Source organism: Passer domesticus, chromosome 5 (assembly GCF_036417665.1).
Source record: "Passer domesticus isolate bPasDom1 chromosome 5, bPasDom1.hap1, whole genome shotgun sequence".
Lineage (NCBI taxonomy): Eukaryota > Metazoa > Chordata > Aves > Passeriformes > Passeridae > Passer > Passer domesticus.
The window spans coordinates 27,004,613-27,020,378 of record NC_087478.1 but is presented as its reverse complement, the minus strand read 5'-3'; the positions used below and the strand labels follow the sequence as shown (position 1 = coordinate 27,020,378).

Genomic DNA, 15,766 nt, shown 5'->3' with positions numbered 1-15,766 from the left:
ATCATCTGTTCAGCCAATGAAAGAGACATAAATCTTCTGAGGGTGGTTGAGATGTTACATGCGACCTTTTCATGTCATGGTTTTGTGGCATAAACCTCAGACAAGAAGCCAAGTTACTTGGGATGATTTCACTATTGTAAGATACAATTTTTGGCTACCTAATTTTACCAAATGCATAAAGAGAAGTGACAGAGGGTGGAGGAATAAAGAACTGTGCACAGCTAATAAGACAGAGAGCTAAGACAGAAAACACAAACAAAATAAGAAAACAAGAAATCTTAACAAACTTATAACAGATAACACAGAACTGTCAAAGTATATATGCCAGCTATCTAACCAGGCAATTAGTACATAAATATCATGCCTGGCATGTAATGCAAGAATTTTGATGCTGCTCTATTAACTTGAACAGCAGTGTGTGAGGATGATGGTAGGAATAAACACAGAAATCAACTGTGAAAACACAGACATTTCTAACCTAAGTAAAAGCAACACAGATCATCAAGAATAAAATTGATCTTCTTACCTTGTACATAAACTCTTGCTTGGTGTTTATCTTTTCCTTTATAGTTTTCAGCTTCACACTCATAAAGTCCTTCATCTTCATACTGAATATTGAAGATCTTAAGAACTGCACCAGACATGCTTATCTCAGCAGAGGCTGGCAAGGGTTCAAGGTATTTACTCCATCTGAGTTCAGGAACCGGGCTTGAAAAGGTACAGTAAAGTACAAATGAGCGTGTTCAAGAACTGGTGGTTAAATTGCAGACTACAAAAAGAGCATTTGATCATGAAATATGTATTTTCATTCCCTGAAATATGAAAGCAATTTGTGCTATACAATACCATTAAAACACACTTACTTTCCAAGAGCAAAACACTCCAGTGTCACGTTTTGTCCCAGGAGAGCGTACGTGTCCTTGAACTTCACCTTGATATCAGCAGGATATACTTTTGCTCCTAATATGAAAAAAAAGATTCTAAGAAAAGGCATGCCAGAAAGTTATAGAGCTACTAAAATTTACACAGTTCAATAAAACTTTTCTTCAAATTCCAGACAAAATTCTTCTTTACACTGCAACAGCCTGTCAGTTCATAAAGTCTGACTAAGCACCGAACTTCTACTAGTAAGGCATAATTGTTTTACTCAGCAACTAGTTATCCTTCTCTGGATGACTAATCCTAACATTTTTTACCGAATTTCTAATTGCATTTAAAGCATGGTGATGTACTCTATGTGTGGGTAGACAAAAACCTGTTTTTTCACAGGTTTTTTACTTGATAGAATATTTCAAATTATTTTGAATTTAAGCTCAATTTTATCTCAGTAAGGGTATGAAGGAGCTAGAGCAAGCACATCTACAGTTTAATGAGTGCAAAGGGATGCCAAATCTTCCCTACTAGCAATCTCTGTAGGAGCCCTCTTGCAGCTCTAGATGAAGAAGGCAGTGTGAATACTGGAATATTTGGACAAAGATCACCAATTTGAAATTATATGAATTCAATCATTAATATGGAAAATAGAGATGAAAGAGTCACTGAAAAAAATTGACTGAAAAATTGATGATAAGTTTATGAGAACCTAGTGACCGAGTCTGAAGTAGCAAAGGGGAATTTGGTTCTTATTTAGAAAACATGCAGTTCTCCTGAAGAAATGGTGGCAAATAATCCAGTAACACAAATTCACAGAGGTGCCTTAGGAGATTGACCAAGAGACACAAAGCTCTCAGGCCACCGTTGGATAGGAAATTTCACCAGGATAAAAGAATTTTTCTCTTTCATGGGGTATTTTCTGGGGGAAAATAAGTAAATCCTGAAGCTGTTCATCAACATTTACTTGAAGTTTCTACTTTTCAGACATATTCCTTTGAATCAATGCCAAGACCAGAAAAGATACTGAAGATTTTGGGATCAGGGGCATATCACATAAAAGAAATGGGGATTCTGGGAATTTAGAACTCTTGTTCTCAATGATTTGAAAGGAAATTTGTGAATTAATCAATGGAGATTTCTTTTACAAAATTTTCACTGTGAATGGGAATGATTTGTACCTCTGCATCTGAAACACCAAGTAACATTGTGCAGCAGCCATTATAACTTGCCATATAATTCTCCTTACAGAAATCAAAGTAGGTATGAATTAGCAAAATTACAACACAAACAGTTAAAATGCCATGCATAGTATTTCCAATAAATACTTACGATCAGATTGTGGAATAAGCGGAATAAATTTACTGAATACACTCTTTGTTATTGAAGGGCTGGACACAAAACATGAATAATTGCCCTTATCTGATGCTTCCACATTTGCAATGTAGAGATTGCCATTAGTCTGTGACACAAATCGTCGTTTGTCCAAAGCAATGAACACTGGGAACTCATTTAGAAGCCAGCGATAACTGAGGTCATCTGGAGGAAAATATTTTAGTCAATATTAAAACCCAACACTATCAGCCATTTAAACCACAGAATACTGCCTGCATATAAATCACTTGATTCTAATTTCTAGGTATAGATATTTTTTTTGGAGAGGCAGCTATGTGACAGAGATCTATGCATGTCTCAGCAGCCAGCTCATTCCTGTCTACAGTGAACACTGGGGCACTGCTGCTGTCAGTACAGGTTACTGGGACCTGGCTGCAGTGTGCACACCTTGCCCTGGGCACACCCATCCCACAGGAACTGAGTGGGATGGGATGGGATGAGAGAGGCAGCTGGGTCTTGACCTCATGCAACTGAGAAGCTGGGAACTGTTCACCAGTCCTGTGATTTGGTCAAAACCTTAGAATATTTTAACTATAAATATGTCTCCATTCTTCAGTTCCTTACAATGCTTAACCTGAGCATGAAAACTAAATCATTATTTCATTTTACAAGATAGAAGAGATGCTAACAGCCAATTTCATCCCTCATGATGGAACTCCAGATGCTTGAGATTATGGGTATACTCCCTGCAGAGCTCTTCAGTAGCTAATGATGAGAAAAAGTCCCTTCCACAGAATAAATAAGCTCATCTCTGACCCTCTGGGATGCTTCTGCTGTTCCATGATTTTAACAGAAGCTCATGACCATAGCAGTTGAGGTGACTTTACTAGATGGAATGAACTGTCAACATATGGTCAACAACAAACATTCAAAACAGAAACCTAACCTAACTGGTAATTCTCAAGCTGCACAAAAGTTACTGTTTCAGTGAATATAAAGGAAACTTGCAAAAATAAATATTAATTCATCTTTTACTCTTCAGACATTGAAAATTAAGTACTTTGAGCTGAATTACCTGGGTAGTGATAAGGGGGTTCACAAAGAAGCACTGCTCCAACACCTTCTCGCACTTTAACCTCATAACGTTCCTCTGGTGGAAAGGGATCCAGATCTATTTTTTAAATAAGCAAGGGGAAAAAAATAGGGATTTTAACCACAGTAACTTTTTATTATTAGCATTACTTTCTGACCTCTAGCGAATACTATAGAAATACACCAATACATGGCAGATAGAAACTAGTTGACCCCTAATGCAAGTTTTGCTTATTTGTCATTACCAATTATTTTTTTGTTATTTTTGTCATCAAAATTTTAAATGCTGGGGGAAATAAAAAAGTGATGCAGACTTTATCTCTAAGAGTAGTTAAGTTTAAAACTTTTTAATGAGTATTAAGGCACCGGATCTAAAAAGTATGTACAGTATTCTCAGATGGACTAATTGATGAAGTATATGAGAGAATGTGGGTTTTGTTCCACAGTTCCAGTAAATTTGACAGCAAAACAAAATTAGAGCTGGTCAAGACTTTTGAACTTTTCTAAATGGTTGTTGACATTTTTCATTCAGTTTATGCATAAGCAAAAGAAAAAACCTCACACTAAAGGTCAGACATTTTCTATATTAGTTTCAATTCTATTCAGTTCTTTAGAAACAGCGATTGTAGAAAGAAAAGTTTTTTATAGGTGATCGTTAAAAAGAAGAAAGGAAGAAATAGAACAGCATAAAGAAGAATGAAAGCAGGTGCTTTTTTAACAGATATTTATTAGTTTTCGGTTATCTTTTCACTATGCTTACCTCTTTACTCTATTTTAGTTTATATATTGAAACACTGCATATTAGGGTTCTGTTCAGCATAATTTCTCAGTATACTATCAACATTCAGCTCATGCAGCCAGTGAGCTGGGAGGCAGAAACTGCCTCAGACTGTTTTGGTTCTATTTTTTTTTTAATCTATTAAGTTTATTGTTTGTTTGTTTTTTTTTTTTATCCTATTGATTATTCAGGACTGAAGCCTGCTTTAGGTATAAATAAATATCCCATAAATTGAATGTTGATGTTTTCTCCATTAAAAAAAAGTAACAATCTGGCCTTTAATTTTTTTTTCTAGAAGATACATTGGCTAAATACCTAAGACTATATCAACGATGATATGATCTATCAGCTAATTATAGCTTCTGACTTTCCCTAATATTTGTAGTTCCACAGTCTCACAAGTATTATCAGAAAGCTGAACTTTTCACTAAATGTCTCATCTTCTACAGTAAGGAATGAATTCTGCTTATGGAGGCTAGTTAAAGACAAGAGGGGCTCCAAACCCTTAGTGTCAGGGCACCTAGGGCTTTGTGAATGGACCCCAGTTAGATTGGATCCCTTTTTTTTGGATTCATTTTTGTGCCCTCTAATCTTAAAAAATATCTGGAAAAAGGCAGCTTAAGTCAAAATAAAACATAAATCCCAAACGCTGTCTTAAGTCCATAAAATTTTGCCTTATTCTTCATGCAGTACATCAATTTTTTGCAATTCATGTATTTGGTGATATGCAGGTCTGCACATGTACATGTCTTCTCAAGACTAGCTCATGACTGTCAGAAGTTGACAGAAATTTCCCCCAGCAGGGTTTTTTCACTGTAGCCTAGGAGTTGGGGCATACTTTACTAGCAAGCGCTGTACCTTCCTCCTGCAGTTGTGCTTGCACTGCACCTCATCACCATATGCCCCCACTCAAGTCTTTCTTCTGTGACTATTTCCCCTCAGGTCCTACCATGATTTTAAAGGAGTCTGGACATTATTATCTCCAGATCTGGCTCCATGAGTCTCTTCAATTAATAATTTAACAATAACTCACTGGAAAGGCTGTTATGTTATGTCAGCTGAATGCTAAAGAATATAAAATGCTTACAAATTTATTTTGTGTCAATCTTTGCAGACTAAGGCACTGAAGATACTGTTTTTACAGAGCAGTACAGATACAGCACACGTTAGCAGAATACACTGAAGTGCAAAACATTGGCATTCACAGCCAACCATAATTTTTCTATATTCTGACATAAACAACAGCTTACATCCAAAACTCAGAGTGGCTTCACTGCTTCTGACAGTTCCAAAGATATTTGACACTACACAGACATATTTTCCAGCATCCCTTGATTTCTCTGGATTATTGATAACAAGTCTTCCTCCGACCATACTGTAGCGCTCCTTTGTTAAATCAATATCCCAGTTGTTGAGTTTCCACCTATTAAAAAAGAAAAACAAGATGTAAGATTGGCCCCAAAAAGCAAACCTGGTAAGAAAAATTATGTGAAAAATTCTGAAAAACTATGCTGGAAGTTATTAATATACTTCTATACAAGTTTTAAGTTCTCTGTCAGCAAGAGAAACAGATTTGAACTCCAGAGGTCTTTTAAACATAACAGTGTCAGTTCTTCCCTCTTAGAGAAATGACATAGTTTGTTAACACAAAGTTGCTGGCCAAGCAGTAAGAGATGCTTGAGCTGGATGTGAATGAGCTAGCCAGTCACCAAACACATGGATTTTACACTTATCTCAAATAAATATCTAAAGCTAGATTAGATAAAAATATATTCCCTCTGCACTTTTAAAGTATAGGGTAATAAGATACTTTTTAAAACCTGCTGCAGGTAATGAAAATGTTTTATAAAACATTACGTGCCAGTAAAGTCAGTGCAAAAACTGTGGCATCCTTCATAAAAGACCTACCTACTATTGCTTCAGTAAATTGCTGGACACTCTTCCCTTAGTTATGGTAAAACCCCACGGCCAATTCACTGAATTACTGCAAATTTCACTTGAGGGATTAGGCGAGAAACTGCTGGCCCAGTTCTGACCAATTTCTACTTATTTTAAGAAGTGTTAAAAAACACGGAGTGGGTACCAGTACTCGTGATTTATATTTGTGTCCATTACAGTGTCCACAAGAGGGAGCCTTGTACCTTAGAAAGGAACTGCCGGGTTTCTATGCACAAATAGCAAAGATGCAACATAATTACATTTAAAGATCATAAAATTATTTCTGCATAAGTATTTTCTTTTTTCATAAGGTAAGGTTAGGCATTAATATTTGACAATATAATACACACACCACCTGTTCATTCACTATTGAAGATGTACCAAAATATGAAGAGTTCTCATTTGGAAGTGGAACTTGCTATTGTCATAGGAAAAAAACCCAAAAACAACCAAAACCAAACCAAAATCTTATGAAATAGAAGAATTTTAAAGATGCAGCAAATAGCATTTTGATCTTATAGAGTTCTAGAGGTATCACTTCAGTCCTGTAAGACATACTATATGTCATTGCTAGAAAAAAATAAATATATCCTCTAATCAGAAATATCTAGGTATAAATGTCCTGAGGACAGCTCATTCTGCAATGAAAATGGCAGGAAGGACTTATTTACTTTCAAGATAGAAGAATTTTGACTCAATAACTGGTAGAGGGCTGAGATGAAGATAACATATTGAGGTATACTAAAAATAATGTGTCAGGAAATAAGAAAAGTGGCCTTGTTCTGTACTGCAATTATCATCTCATCACCTATCAGCGCTAATTGTCAGATCTGCTCCTAGACAGAGAAGTTCTGGAGGTGCAATGCAATTCTTTGAGAGTGTTTTTGCTAGTTCAGATTTTGCTGAGCCTGCAATAGATAAAGAAGAATGTCAAAATTTATTTAGAACCTGTAATCATGGTGTGTTTACAGTCTTGCAGACAGAGCTGGGGGAGTCTCTGGACCAACTGGAAGGGATGGGGAATTACAGCAAATGGTATCAAATCTTAACATATGTAATCTCTCCACACTTTCCAAGCATGGCAAGAGGAAGTAAGTGCAACCAAATGTCATATTCAAACGGTGGTTCTGTACAAGCAAACAACCTGTTAGCATATTTTTAAAAGTGGCAATGAAGATGAAGTAAGCTGTTTTGATGGAGGAATACCATAGTTCACCACAACACTGACAGAGATTGTAATAATAGCCAGTGGACTTGATTGGTTTTTCTGTTCTAGAAACCAGTCTGGGAACACACGTAAGTGAGTAGTGGGGGCAGCTCATAGGGTAATTTACTGAAATGGCTCTCTTTTGCTGGCAAGATATTGTGTCTGTCTTTAGTGCAATTACAGCAGTTTTCTTCCCATGATCAGGTTGTAATTTAGTTACACTCTTAATAATCATAAGTACATTTCTCTTCACACTATGAGCAGGTAATGGCTGACAAACTCATATGAATGCACAAAAAAGCATTGCTTTCTACAGTAATATAATTATTGTGAAAGACATCATGTGGGAATCTGTATTAAAACTAGCTGAAATGGTTTTTTCAGAATGAAGATTTTCATGTCTTCAGTAGCATAGCTGACACATTCTTGATAACTGCCCTGCAACACAGAGGATGCAAAACCAACATGGGATGTAAAATATCCAGGTTCAACAATCAGTATTTCTCTTTTCAAAGCAAAACAGAATAAAAAAGCCATTCTGAATCAAAAAGAACAAAGACTCAAATCTCTGCCAATCTCAGCCTAAGCTGGAAAGATAGCCTCTAAATTATTTTTAAAGGTCTCTTTAAAAAAAATTTACATATGGATCAATATTTCTTTCAAAACCTGAAAATATTTAACACAATATACTGTTTTTAATAGTGGTTAGACATTTTGGCACATCAAATCAAATCAAGGTTGAGTCTTACTCAAAAACTGTGTATCTCTGCATGTTTTCCTGCCTTGAAGATTTCACTCCAAACTTTCAAGTCAGTCATTTAATAAAACAATCTGAAATAGCTGCTGAATAAAATATGCAAGATTTGAAAACCAAAACAGGAAATGTTACCTGTAAGTAGGAAAAGGAACTGCTCGAGCTCTGCAGTTCATTGAAACTTGTCCATCTGAAGATTCTTCTGGATAAATGGTATCAATAGGTTGCTCCTCAAAAACAGGTCCATAACCTTTGTTTCCTTCCTCTGAAAACAGAATAGAGCTTCAAATTAATCACTTTTAAACTAGCAGTCAAACTGAAGACAAATTTGCATCACGCATTCAAGAATCAAAATGTGAAGGCAAAATAGTGAGTCAGCCAAAGTTAAATTCCATGTGCTTCAGCAAAACTGGAGCAGTGCAGCTAACAAAAGTGCTGTCTGTCCTTCACTGACTCCTGCCTTCTGAGAACCAAAGTAACTCACTTTGTTCCTCTAATACTACCTTGTGTGCCTTCTCTGATGAAATTAATTATTTGTCACTGCTTAAGCCAGAAGTGGAGATAATCAGGAACTGAAGATATGTCCCTTAGAAATACAGCGAGACAAACTTACTTCACAGAGACCAACAAATTCTAATCAAAAAGGTCCACATCCAAAACAACTACCCGTGGTTATTCCTGATCTTATAGCTTAATAATCTCCAATGGTTTTATGTATTTAGAAAGAATCTTTACTACATCAGACTAGAAAACTCCTTATGTTGGGTGTCAAAGCTGAAAACGGCATTGTTTCCAGATCACACCTGTCCTTCCTTTGAAGGTGAGGTATGTATTAGCTTCTACACTTCAAAATACAATTTTTAAAAGGTCTTACACTGAAAATAATATCAATTTGTGAAGTCAAGCACTTAAAGGTGAATAAATGTAAAACAGGTTTGAACACAACCTGTATTTTTTAAATCTTTAGCCTTCATTTGTAGACGCTGCTGTAAAGTTGGTAGGCTCAGCCCACCTCTGCTGCATTCTCTTCTCCTTAATCTCCTTCAAGCACACAAGGTTGCTCTCTGGAGTCTAAGAAGCAAGACTAAGAGCAAAGGTGGAATGCATTGAGAAAATTCTTCTCAGTAAATCCAGGATGTAACAGGGTTTTTTTCCTGTGAAAATATGCATCCTAGGTACAGAATGACTCTGTGAGGAGGCAGTGGATGCTCCATATAGATAAAATTTTGAGACAACACAGTTGCCTAATTTTCACAGGTCTCTACTGAGACTGAAATAACAGTATGGATGCTTGTAAGCAAATTCATGGGAGAACAAAGGAATACATGATTCCTAACAGGTTCACTTTCCATTCAAGTTCAGAGCCTTGCTTCAAATCCTAGAGATTCCAGAGACTTGCAAAATGACTGCAAGACTCTTGTAATACAAAGGAAACAAACAAAACAAACACAGCTTTAACTAATAAGATCTTCAGAAATGGCTGAATAATTTAAATCAAAAGCAATGGTTAAGGATGGAAATGATTTTCAAAAGCAATGGTTAAAGACTGAAAAATTCCAACATTTTACCATAGTATCGGCGCTGTCTATAAAAATTTAATTGGAATGTCTTCAATTAAAATCTTCTCAGATCAGTAAATAAACTGGCAGTGTAAAAGATGAATGTTCTTAAATCAAATGATGACTTTGTGCTCATGCCCTTAAAAGTCCTGTTTTTGGTCCTAGAACATTTTAGACTAAATTGGACAGTTTTTAGGAATCCTGTAAAAGAAGAATCTCACTATATACCTAAGGAATGTGAACAATACCAGTGTAAAAATACCACATATACATAAAATATGCTTTCTGCAGATATCTTTTTTACTGTTTTTAAATTCCCTATTCATAGATGGACACTGGATTACAGTACTAGAAGACAACTGTTTGCAGATAAAAAGCAACTTCCCTTTTGACTTCAAATCAATGGTAAATGGTAAAAAAGTCACCATTTCCCTTGAGGAGAGGAGCAGGTACAGAAGACACTGTTACACTGTGAGACAGATAGTCAGACAACTTAATTTTTAAAAACTAATTCATGTAAAGAGAATTCTTTCAAAGAAGCAAAGAAGAGCGGCTAGAAAGGCAGAGCTTTTGAACAATGGTCTGCTTTCTTTCATATCTTAAAGCACAACACAGTATAAAAATATACATATTACTAGACCAAAAGAAGAACTAATTTCAGACTGAAGAGGCAAGATTCACATACTTGCTCAGACACTGGAATGGCCAAGCCAGAAACCTGATGGCATGTTCTGTGCAGTTCTTAAATATGAGTACAGAATAACAACAGTCTCCAGCAGCAAATACCCATATCATATGCAGCTGACTCTTCATCTCAGGACTCAAATGATGTTGCAGAGCACTTAGGCATTTCATGGCATGCATTTTTAATGCTGCCAGAACTATTAATTATACTGAGTGAACGCCTGCTTCTCACACCTATCAAATTTGCTTTATAAAGGCACTTCTGCTGCAATCTATTATGAATCTGGTTTCAGGTGTCTGTCTGCACAGGATAAGATGTGCACACTGAATTTCAGGTATGGCAAACAATAAACCTTTTATTCTCAGCCCCAAGACCACACATGGACCAGTGATATGAAAGGAGAGGGGAGGGGAGGGGAGGGGAGGGGAGGGGAGGGGAGGGGAGGGGAGAGGAGAGGAGAGGAGAGGAGAGGAGAGGAGAGGAGAGGAGAGGAGAGGAGAGGAGAGGAGAGGAGAGGAGAGGAGAGGAGAGGAGAGGAGAGGAGAGGAGAGGAGAGGAGAGGAGAGGAGAGGAGAGGAGAGGAGAGGAGAGGAGAGGAGAGGAGAGGAGAGGAGAGGAGAGGAGAGGAGAGGAGAGGAGAGGAGAGGAGAGGAGAGGAGAGGAGAGGAGAGGAGAGGAGAGGAGAGGAGAGGAGAGGAGAGGAGAGGAGAGGAGAGGAGAGGAGAGGAGAGGAGAGGAGAGGAGAGGAGAGGAGAGGAGAGGAGAGGAGAGGAGAGGAGAGGAGAGGAGAGGAGAGGAGAGGAGAGGAGAGGAGAGGAGAGGAGAGGAGAGGAGAGGAGAGGACAGGAGAGGAGAGGAGAGGAGAGGACAGGAGAGGAGAGGAGAGGAGAGGACAGGAGAGGAGAGGACAGGAGAGGAGAGGACAGGAGAGGACAGGAGAGGACAGGAGAGGAGAGGACAGGAGAGGAGAGGACAGGAGAGGACAGGAGAGGACAGGAGAGGACAGGAGAGGACAGGAGAGGACAGGAGAGGACAGGAGAGGAGAGGACAGGAGAGGACAGGAGAGGAGAGGACAGGAGAGGAGAGGACAGGAGAGGACAGGAGAGGACAGGAGAGGACAGGAGAGGACAGGAGAGGACAGGACAGGAGAGGACAGGACAGGAGAGGACAGGACAGGAGAGGACAGGACAGGAGAGGACAGGACAGGAGAGGACAGGACAGGAGAGGAGAGGACAGGAGAGGACAGGAGAGGAGAGGACAGGACAGGAGAGGACAGGACAGGAGAGGACAGGACAGGAGAGGACAGGACAGGAGAGGACAGGACAAGACAGGACAGGAGAGGACAGGAGAGGACAGGACAGGAGAGGACAGGACAGGAGAGGAGAGGGCTGTGAAAAGATCTGCAAGAATCTGCAAGAAATGTTCACATTTTAAGTGAAGTACCAAGACTGTGGGACAAAATTTGGAGAGTGACAAAGGGAAGACAAAGAGTACAAGGAAAAGCATCAGCTCACTGAAGTTGTGCCTACATGAAAAAGACAATAGAGAAAGAAGAAGAAAATGGATATATTAGTCAAACAGAGGATGTGGTGAAGAGCACAATTCCTATGTTGGGGTCCTGCTTTAGACAAGAGGATGGACTGTCTGACCTCTCAAATGGTGCTCTATGTTTTGGGTAAATTTCTTGTGATTTGTATTTTAAAATGGAGTAGAAGCTATCACCTGACTATTAGAGGCATTATCCAGGGAGTTCTGAAAACAAGACTCACACCTTTCAATATTGCTAAAACGTATTAGAAAGTCTGTGCAAACGTCAAGAAAATCTTTCCTCAACTGATGAGATTATGGATCCTATATAAGAATCTTTCCCTCTGGAAGGTGGTTGTATCACTCATTCTCCAAGTGACATTTTCTAATCAGTCTTCTCCTTCTCTTTCTGTTTCCTGTCCACCTATCTATTTCCCTGGCACTTTACACTACCAAAAGTGCCTGCCTGAGACAGTCGTTGGGCTGAGTATTGATCTATCTGAAAGTGTTGTATCCACTTACATATTTTAACATAAGAGAGGGACAAAGATCTGTTGACATGGTGCATGGCTAGATTAACCTTGAGTGCTAAAGGATACTGCACATAAGAGCCTTGGAGTCAGTCATTCATTATCAGTTTAACTAAGTTGTCAGGTTCTGCATTAGCCTTGCAAGACCAGACACCTTTGATAATTAGAAGTAGATCTACTGTTTTCAATATGTCAGAGAAATGAGGACCTACCCGTGTCTGAGAAGCTCATGCTCAAAACAAGATGGTCTGAGAATGAGCCAAAGTATCTCTAGTAGGCATGCAGGAACATAAAATGGCACTTCCACATCTGTGAGCACTGTGACCACCAAACACATTATGATTATTTATTTATGAATGTCAGACACTCAGCAGTAGCATGAAATGGTCTTCTAAGATCCAAGCAGCAACAAGCCAGACAAGGTAAACAGGCATTAAGTATATTCATCCACTTCTTTTTTTGTAAGAAAATTATTATCTCTCTTTAGAAAATGTGAATAATTCTGTATGTTGTGATAAAAAGCTTTAAATAATGTAGATTCTAGCCCCCAGTTCAGAAATGCCTTTTTGAACTTACTGTTCTGGAAAATGTCCAAGCATGAATAATTTAAGGTTTGGGGGGATTGTTTTTTTACTTCTCTAAATCATGTGGGAAAACTTGTACTTGGCATTCATGGGAAGCTTATGTGTTGAAGCAGTAATGTGTTCATGTGGAAAAAATTCATAACGTAGCATCACCATGATGGAGAAGAGAAGGTAAGTGTACATCATCAACATGCTAAAGGCAAATAATTTTCCAAGAGCCAGTCAGCACTCAAACAGAAAAGGTAACCATTCCAGCACTCCCACTTCATTTTATATGAAAGACTAATAATGTCTTTGGGAAGGCTGCCTCTATTTTTCTGGACTCAAAGGAGCAGGAAAATTGCTTCTATTTCCTATGTGCCAGTGAGGACATTGAATAGCCCCATAGTTAATGACATAGTTTCTCCTTTAGAACAAGTTTCAAGTATGAAAAGCTCCAGCCCCTGACAGAGCAAGTTTCACCACTTGTGCCTAACAGAGTACAGTTTTCTTGTCTTCTCATAATGCCAAGAGGAATGCCATCCAATACTAATAATTGTATTTTAAACATATTCCCATTTGCCTATTCAATATTTGGATTTTTAAGGAAGAACCACCTAAAAAATTAAGTTAAGAAGTGACTGAAGAGCCTAACATGTTGATCCCATGGGAAAGCCAGTGACAAGCAAATTGTGGATGAAGCTGAAGTGCAGCAGTTATTCTGTTCAATCTCCCCACACAAGCCTTCCTGGTGCATATGAAATATCAGCAACACACTCAGAAATTCAGCATGCTGTCTAACAGCATTCCCATGTACTCCTCAAAATATTTGTATTGCACTGAGAGGCTCTACATCTTACTGGCTTTCTTGCTTTACCAGCCTTCTCTGAAGTTTCAGTTCATAGTGATTTTTGGAAATTTAGTTGCTTAAAAAGCAGAAGGGTTTTGACATTTTTACCCCTGGACTATTGCCTCATTTTGCACAATTCGGGACAGTCTACTAGACTGACAATCTGCCTTCTGAGGCATGATATGACCCAAACTCAGATACTGTCTGGCTATGGACTATCAAATCCCAAGGTAAAAAGTAGAACACTTTACTAAAAACTTATTGTCAGAAGGACATTTTTCACTATTGATTCCTTTCATTGCCAAATGTAATCTTCTATTCATTAAGCACAATAAAATACAGGGTCTTTTGCAGCTTTTGATCTTTTGGAAGAACAAAACAAGCTGTAGCTGAAGAACAGTCTTAATTCTTTTGGTGATAGATTAGTATCCCAAGTGAGGACACACTTGAGTTCACTGATTTACATGGGAAGTAGAGGATGACAGAAAAGTTTGAAATTCAGACTTAGCAACAGGAATCTAAAGGGGAGTCAAAGGCAACTTGGAAGTGTGTTGGAGAAATGTCAGAGGGAAGTGGAGAAAAGTCAAACATTACCAGTAATAGGCATGAAATAACTTTTTTGGCAGTGGACTGACAATCACTGACATGTTCCCTGAGGTGTGATTTGCTGCTTTCATTTGCCTTGCACTACTCAAAATGCACTCTGAAAAGCAACTCTTGTAACAACTGTTCTATCAGTAAGTGGAAGACTGAATTATTTATGGCTTTTTCACCAGTTTATATCTGCAAGACTACATTTCAAGCACTTATTTACCTGGAAAATAAATACTGCTCCTGTCTCATTGCAGACGATGATCTCTGCCTATACCTCTGTCACACTGATTCATAAAATTTTTGCTTCCCCTCAGTTAAATAAGTGCATATTCATCACTGATAAGAAATGTCCAGTCAATGCAAGAGTTCTCAATTTCTGTCTTTAATTACCACAAAACAGAACTGGCTAAAAAATCAAGGTATTTGCTCCAAAGCAAAGTCTAAAATTCTAAAAACATATATATTTCACTTCGGGGAATTTTTTTAGAATTTCCCGCAGTGAAAAAAAGATCAATTTTAAAACAAATAAAACCCTCAGCTTTTCGCATCTCAGAATACCTGTCATCACTTCAGGCCCAATTCTGAACATCTCAAGGCAGTGCACCTTCAGGTTGCTAGCTCTCTGTTTCCCAAATACTTCTAGCTGTTACAGTCTGAAGGCTCTCAATGCTCAGTCAAATACATTAATTCAGTTTTTTTGGCTGATTATCTTTAAACTTGGGGACACCCATAGGGTGAGACATCTCAAAAATATGTATCTGCAAGCTATCACCTTCCTGGCTCCAGAGCAGTTAATATAATAGTAGGTCTGTTTAGGAAGCATGAATTGCAAAAACCTAGACTACAGAGTCACAGATGAGCTTGCCAAAGGCAATTTACAGAATAGAACCACCTAGAACTGTGGATCCAGCAGCACAGAAAGCAAGAGGAGACAAATATACTTCCAGAGAAAGTGTGTTTTGCTAAAAGGGCTAATACAACTTCTTAAGTACTCTGCTTTCAATATCTGCTTCCAGTTACCTTGCCTCTTCACTCTGGAACTTGGACTGTCTTGCTATTTTAATGAGAAAATCATCTTTACTCAAAAACTGTCCCCAGTTTACACATCCTCCATTACTGTTGACATTGCCAGCATTTCCCTTGATAACATCCTGTGTGAAAGACCTCCTAGAACTTGACTTGATCACGCTACTTGGGCTCCTTTTTTCACTTCAGTATCTTTCAATTTTTAAATACACTGAGAACACTTTAAAGCAACCTGTTATATTTCATCTTGGTTACTTCAGATAAATATTTTTTGGATACAATGGAATTTTCATTGCCAAGAAATACATTCAAGACAATTAAGACTGACTGCCAGCATTTCTCAAACCCACTGGAAATAAGAAACCCTCCAGCAAGATTCAAGTGGTGGGGCTGAGCAAAGACTGCAACAACAGATTTATACAACCTAGATGGGTGCCATAAACCCTAGATGACAGAAG

General features: G+C 38.2%; 1 protein-coding gene across 1 annotated transcript in view; it reads right to left on the bottom strand.

The window, feature by feature from the left end:
• CNTN1 (contactin 1) overlaps nt 1-15,766 on the bottom strand; it is a 209,199-nt gene that overhangs the window by 57,650 nt on the left and 135,783 nt on the right. Inside the window, exons 4-9 of the mRNA XM_064422452.1 lie at nt 8,110-8,239; nt 5,326-5,498; nt 3,281-3,376; nt 2,203-2,409; nt 864-960; nt 527-708 (exon numbers count right to left, since the gene is read on the bottom strand). Of these exons, the coding sequence (XP_064278522.1) occupies nt 527-708; nt 864-960; nt 2,203-2,409; nt 3,281-3,376; nt 5,326-5,498; nt 8,110-8,239 (885 nt within the window). The remainder of the gene's footprint in view (nt 1-526; nt 709-863; nt 961-2,202; nt 2,410-3,280; nt 3,377-5,325; nt 5,499-8,109; nt 8,240-15,766) is intronic.